General features: G+C 39.6%; 2 protein-coding genes across 4 annotated transcripts in view; both read right to left on the reverse strand.

The window, feature by feature from the left end:
- LOC128265222 (carbonic anhydrase-related protein 10) overlaps positions 1 to 3,491 on the reverse strand; it is an 86,503-nt gene extending 83,012 nt beyond the window's left edge. For both annotated transcript variants that reach the window (XM_053001098.1, XM_053001095.1), the window contains exon 1: positions 3,431 to 3,491. The gene's annotated coding sequence lies outside the window, so the exon portion shown is untranslated. The remainder of the gene's footprint in view (positions 1 to 3,430) is intronic.
- LOC128265221 (obg-like ATPase 1) lies at positions 1,056 to 5,744 on the reverse strand. Of its 2 annotated transcripts, none has more exons than XM_053001093.1 (6): positions 5,654 to 5,744; positions 5,545 to 5,583; positions 5,223 to 5,422; positions 3,431 to 3,491; positions 2,514 to 2,895; positions 1,056 to 1,873 (listed from the first exon to the last, which is right to left on the reverse strand). In XM_053001093.1, exons 3-6 carry the CDS (start codon positions 5,401 to 5,403, stop codon positions 1,304 to 1,306), a joined length of 1,194 nt encoding a protein of 397 aa, XP_052857053.1. In that variant the 5' UTR covers positions 5,404 to 5,422; positions 5,545 to 5,583; positions 5,654 to 5,744; the 3' UTR covers positions 1,056 to 1,303. The 2 variants fall into 2 exon arrangements, with proteins under 2 accessions (XP_052857053.1, XP_052857054.1); XM_053001094.1 differs by having other exon boundaries at positions 5,545 to 5,577; positions 5,654 to 5,696.
- Positions 5,745 to 6,000: the final 256 nt, after the last annotated feature.

Here is a 6,000-nt window from a genome sequence, read left to right on the forward strand (position 1 = left end):
CAGAACAAGGCGTAGATCTATAGGTTTATTAAGGGGAAACAGCAGTGTAACCCCTAAAAATAAGGCCATTTTTGGGATTGTTGGGAATGGTTTAAATTAAATCAAACAGTAAATCCATTTCCAAAATCTGAAGAGGTTTTGATAAGTTTTGAACTAATTTTGCTTATTCAGCAAAGACAAAAACATTTCAAAACAAGGCTTAAGTTTATAGATACACCATATTTATTTTATTTTATTTTATTGTAGAAAGTATACAAGTCCATGTGCAGCTTACAATAAATTTGCAAGTTTATCAAACTATTCCTTTGGGTATAAGGTTTTTCTCAAGAGAAACAAATTCAACTGCGAGAACGCTGTCTTTGAATTCGATAACCTGTTTAAATTCAGCACAGCCAAGTATCTTAACTCCATACTCCAAACTTTTTACCTGATTAAAATAGATAAATCCCAAAATAAAATCCCAATAGCTGAACATTTTACAAGTGTGAAATCGAACTAAGTCTTACGCAGCAATCAATGCAATAACAAAAAAAATGTTTTCTCTTAACAAAAAAAATAGATTTAGCATAAGTTGCTATTCATAGTAACAGTAGGCTATAGGACAAAAATACATCACTTTTTAATTTTTTTATACAATATAAAAAAATATTCGAATTGAAAAAGAAAAGGTGGCAACAAACAATTTTGCGTAAGTTGTTATTTAAAGTAACAGTATGCAGTATAGGGGCAAAAAAAGACCACTTCCAAATTTTTCTTCACAAAAAAAAATTTCTTATGCTGTAAACAAATCCTGTAGCATAAGTTGTTATTCAAATTAACAGTATGTTATAGGAAAAACTATATAAGTATCTAATTTTTCTTCCCATTAAAAAAAAACAATTCTTATCAAAAAAAAAAAAAAGTAACAATAATTAAGCTGTATCTTAAGTTTCTATTCATAGTTACAGTAAAAATACATCACTTTCTAATTTTTTTCACCAAAAAAAAAAAAATTTGTATAAGAAATAATAATAAAAGCTGTAAAAAATCCCGCCAGAAACAGTAAGAAACAACGGTTGAGTGAGTCATAAGCGTGTTTACATAGCGTACAAAAAAAGGAAATTCAAAATGCATTTTCGGGCCTCGAACATGAGTGTCGATATTTGGGTATTGGGTATTGATTGGAGAGGGGATGGGCGTGGGCGTGGGCGTGGGCGTGGGGGTAAATGAGGAGCTAGCCTCTGGCGAAGCGAAACATCTGGGAGTATAAGATCAAGTTAATGTACAGAACGGTGGACATGGCGATGAGCATGGCCAGACGGTATCACTTCTTCTTGGCATCCTTAAGACCGGCGCCGGCGTTGAACTTGAAGAAGATGATGTCGCCGTCCTCGACGGTGTAGTTGCGTCCCTGTTGTCGGTATTTGCCGGCTGCCTTGGCATTGACCTCGCTGCCCTCGGCCTTGAAGTCCTCGAAGTGCATGACCTCGGCCATGATGAAGCCCTTCTCGAAGTCGGTGTGAATGCGGCCGGCGGCCTGCGGTGCCTTGGTGCCCTTCTGGACGGTCCAGGCCTTCACTTCATCCGGTCCGGCGGTGAAGAAGTACTCCAGCTGCAGCCCCTTGTAGCCCGTCACAATGATCTTCTCCAGCATGCTCTTGCACTTGGTCTCCGTCTCGTAGGCCTTGCGCTCCAGTTCGTCCTTCTCGGACATCTGCTGCTCGAAGGCACCCGAAAAGGGGATGAGCAGTGCACCGGGATCGTTCTTGTCGATCCACTCCTTGATCTTCGACAGCCACTTGTTCTTCTTGCGGATGAAGTCCTTGTCGGAGAGGTTCACCAGGTAGATCATCGGCTTGGAGGTCAGGAACAGATACTTGTTCAGCGCCTCAATCTGAAAGAGTGGCGTAGTGGTAGCGTTAATGAGAACGGGATGCCAAACACACACGGGTCACACGAAAAAATCCACAAGAATGTCTTATTTGATTATAGGAGTATATAAAATATACAAAACATTGTTTAAGCAAATAGAGCATAACAAACACAAACAACATGTTATCTCAGTAATAACAATTAAAACCATTCATAGTTAATAAGCAACATTTTAATTAATTAATAACATGTTTTAAAGAGGTAAATATTTGAAACTTGACTTTTAAAAGGTCCAGTCAACAGGTCAAAAAATATTTTAAAAATATTTATAGGTTTTTAAAAATTCCCAAAAAATGTAAATTATGGTTTTTGCCATTTTAAAGCATATTTAAAATACGTGGAAAAGGAATACAAATAAATGGTACTATAATAAATAATATTTCAAAGAAATATATATGTTTTAAAAGTGTTTTTTTAAAAGGTTTTAAAGAAAATAAAACCTTTTTGGACAATTTAAACCGAAATGGGTGATGTTTTTAAGATCTAAACGTTAATACAGTGCTTTCAAAAAGTCAACAAATATTTTACTTTAACAGAAAACCAACATTAAAAACAAAACGTTTTTTTATTGACATTCTAGACGTGGATTTTTTCGCACTTACATCATGGGCATTCCAGTCCTCGAAGCGTAGATGACGCTTCTGGTCGATGAGGATCTCCTTGATCTTGAGCATCGAATCGTACTCGGGCTTCAGCTTCTTGTCACCGCCGCGGGCCACCACCTTCTCCAGCTTGTCGAGATTCTTGAGCAGATTCTCCTCGTCCTTGAGGCGCAGCTCCTCGGAGATGATCTCCAGATCGCGCACGGGGTCCACCTCGCCCTCGACATGGGTCACATCGGGGTCCTCGAAGGCGCGGCACAGGTGGAAGATGGCATCGCAGGCGCTGATGTGCGAGAGGAAGTCGTTGCCCAGTCCCTGGCCCTCGGCGGCGCCCTTCACCAAGCCGGCGATGTCCACGACGTTCAGATAGGCGGGCACCACACTAGTTATCGTAATTTTTTTTTTTTGGGTTTTCATTAATTGTTTTTCTTGAATGGTGAACTTAAACAAGCAGTTTTGCAAGCAAAGAGTGGAAATTGCGAGTTCCGGAACTTGTTGTGTGTGATTGTGTATAGCGCATATGGTGTGTGTTAAAAAACTGTTTTCTTTTTTAATGGCTAGTCCAAAGCCATAAGGCATAAGTTTTGATTACCCCTGTTTTAAGCCACGTGTATCGCATGTTGTGTATAATAAATAATGTATATAATGTAATGTATGATAAATTCATTGCTAATCCAAATAAATATATATTTTTCGATTTGTAAACTTAACAAGCAGTTTGGCAAGCAAAGAATTTAATTTATGTGTAATTGTGTGTGTCGCATGTCATGTGTAGTAAGCAAATTGTTTTTTTTTACCATTTTTTTTGTTTTAATTATGTGGCTTGATTCACTGCCTTATGATATGAGTTTTGAGCACCCCGCCTGTTCAAAGCCAAGCCAAACTAAAAATGAAGGAATTGTGGATTTATAGCTCACCTGGCCGGCTTGTGGTAGTCCACCAGGTAATCGAATCGCTCATCGGGCACCGGAACACGACGTGTGGGCAAGGCAAACAGGCAGCATGGAAAAACAAAAGGAGAAGATGCATGTTAGTCGGGTTTATTTGGTTGCGCAATGCAAAAATACTAAATAAACGAAAATAAAACAAGCAAAAAAAAAATATATATATATATATAAAAAAAATAACTGGCCAGATTGACTGACTGCCTGGCAGGCCGGCAGCATCGACGGCCAATCATGGCAATTTTGTATAATTTTGCGCCATCCGCAAAGGGGCAGCGAAACCAAAATGAAGTCGCTCACAAATAAAAAGCCCAGGAAAATGAAACCGAAGCGGACTGAACCGAAGGCGGGGGCAATTTGCATATTGCAAACTGGATCTGATAAAATTGCTAAGGCCGCGACACGCCCACAACTCGAAGGACAGTGGAACTTGGATAACTAAGGATGTGGATTTCTAAATGTTAAAACAACCTGAAGTTTGATTGCAGTTTAGAAAGTCGGTTGTTTTTCAAGTACACAATCTTTTTGACAATAATTTTCCTAGACTTATGTGAATGGTCTATCTGCATTTATGAAAAATAAGTTTGTAGTAACTTTGTTTTGGTTTAAGGTTTAGTGGAAAACTTCCAGTTACCCGGTAAATTGTAAGAATAATAATAAAGAAGTGCACTGCCTTTAAAAGTACTCATTTTTCTAGAGCAAGACTCCAGGTCCTTGAACAACAAATATTATAAAAGTGAGATATAGCATAGTTCACTTGAGTAAACTGCAAAAGGTTTCTCCTTTTTTCAAGGTGTATATACATTCTGATAAATTTGAATTTAAGTGTTAAATAGTATTCTTTTTTAAATATACTTTTTCGGGTCACTTGTAGACGAAAACTTGCAAAACAGATGGTAACAAATAGTAGTTAATGGCTGGTTTTGCCATCTAGTACTTAAGGTAGCAGCTAAATTCAAAGGATTTTCGTGTGTTAAAGTGGTCTCTCTTATAGAGGTCCTATTTTGGAAGGTCTAAGTTCTTTAAATACACTTTTTCTGAATAAACGTGATCCAAAACGTATAGAACAGATAGTATTGTGTATAGGAGCAAACGTTTTTCCCTGTCTTAAGGTGTTCTTTCTTATGGACGTTCTACTGTGCCTTGTTTAGAAGATCCAAGTTCTCTTAAATACACTTTCTCGCGATATATAATCCAAAACGTGCGGAACAGATGGAAAATTGCTTAGTTTAGGCATTTTTTGAAGGGTTTTCGCTTCTCCTATCGAGGCTCCACTGTGGCTATTTTAGAAGGTCCAAGTTCTGTTCAATACACTATCTTTGGATATATGTAGTTCAAATTGAGTTGAACAGACGGTATATTGTGTATATTTTAGCCATCTGTTAAAGTTTCGTTGCTGCTCTCCTATCGAGGCTCCACTGTGGCTGTTTTTAAAAGGTCTTAGTTCTCTTAAACACACTTTCTCTGGATGTATGTACACCGAAACGTGTAGTTTTGTCATTTCCCGAAGGTCTGTTCCCGTTTTAAAGGGGCTTCTCGTATCGAGGCTCCACTGTGGCTATTTTAGACGGTCCAGTCGACAGAGCAATTTGAAATTAGAAGCGGCGGCGACTGCTCCTGCAGGCCATTGCTGCATCGCTGGCATAAAAATTATATTCCAAGATGATTACAATGATTGAGGAAATTGCCGCCGCCTGCAGCTACCACATATATATATGGTATATATAGTCGACAGGGGGGTGGGGGGTGTTGGGGGAATACTTATTCTCATTCGGCTTGATGGTGCAGAAGGGGAAATTCTCCGCGGGGGCGGCACTTTGGGTCAAAACGTTGAAAAAAGTCGACTTGCCCACGTTGGGGACGCCAACAATGCCGATTCGCAGATTGGTGCCGATTCTGCCGATCAGCGGCTTGCGTTCCGGTTGATCGTGTTTCTTGGGCGGCATTTTTGTTGCTGCTATATATCTGCGGGATCGAAAATACAACATATATCAGATATATACATATATCAATTAAAATATGCAGACAACTATTTTTGGGCCAGCCGGACATAACCTCACTCCTGGCCGGCGGCTGCTGAAACTCACCGTTTTTGCTTAAATGCTATCCGCTGAACTCAGCTGCAGCTGTCAAAATAAGTTTTAAACTAAGTTAGTTTCGATTGCCCAGCAACTTCTATTATTTACAAATATTTACGAATATTAAGGCGTCCGCTGTGTGTTTTTTTACACTGACGGCGTGGATGGAAAGAGCGCGAGGGAGACGGCTAGCGGCGCAATCAGCTGTCGGCGAGGCAGGGCTGCAGCATAGTGACTAGCGCCCCTAGGCGGCGGGCAGTGGAAGCCGTGCTTCGTCGCCGCAGGCGGCAGGGGGCGCCAGGGGCTGTGCGCGCAATTTGAATTTCGCTCGAGGCTATGTCATCAAACTACTGCAGTATTTGCTTTAAAAACTGGTTTTCATTGCATATTTTGCACAACTTACACATGTTTGAAGCCATTACTAAAAATAAAGATTTGATATGTATCGAATATATTTTCATATTT

This window comes from Drosophila gunungcola, unplaced genomic scaffold (genome assembly GCF_025200985.1).
Source record: "Drosophila gunungcola strain Sukarami unplaced genomic scaffold, Dgunungcola_SK_2 000103F, whole genome shotgun sequence".
Taxonomy (NCBI): domain Eukaryota; kingdom Metazoa; phylum Arthropoda; class Insecta; order Diptera; family Drosophilidae; genus Drosophila; species Drosophila gunungcola.

Coding starts and splice junctions, on each gene's coding strand:
- LOC128265221 (XM_053001093.1), bottom strand. CDS start 5,403: ATGCCGCCCAAGAAACACGATCAACCGGAACGCAAGCCGCTGATCGGC. Junction 2,896..3,430: donor GACTACCACAAGCCGGCCAG/GTGAGCTATAAA, acceptor TACGATAACTAG/TGTGGTGCCCGCCTATCTGA. Junction 1,874..2,513: donor AGGACTGGAATGCCCATGAT/GTAAGTGCGAAA, acceptor CCACTCTTTCAG/ATTGAGGCGCTGAACAAGTA.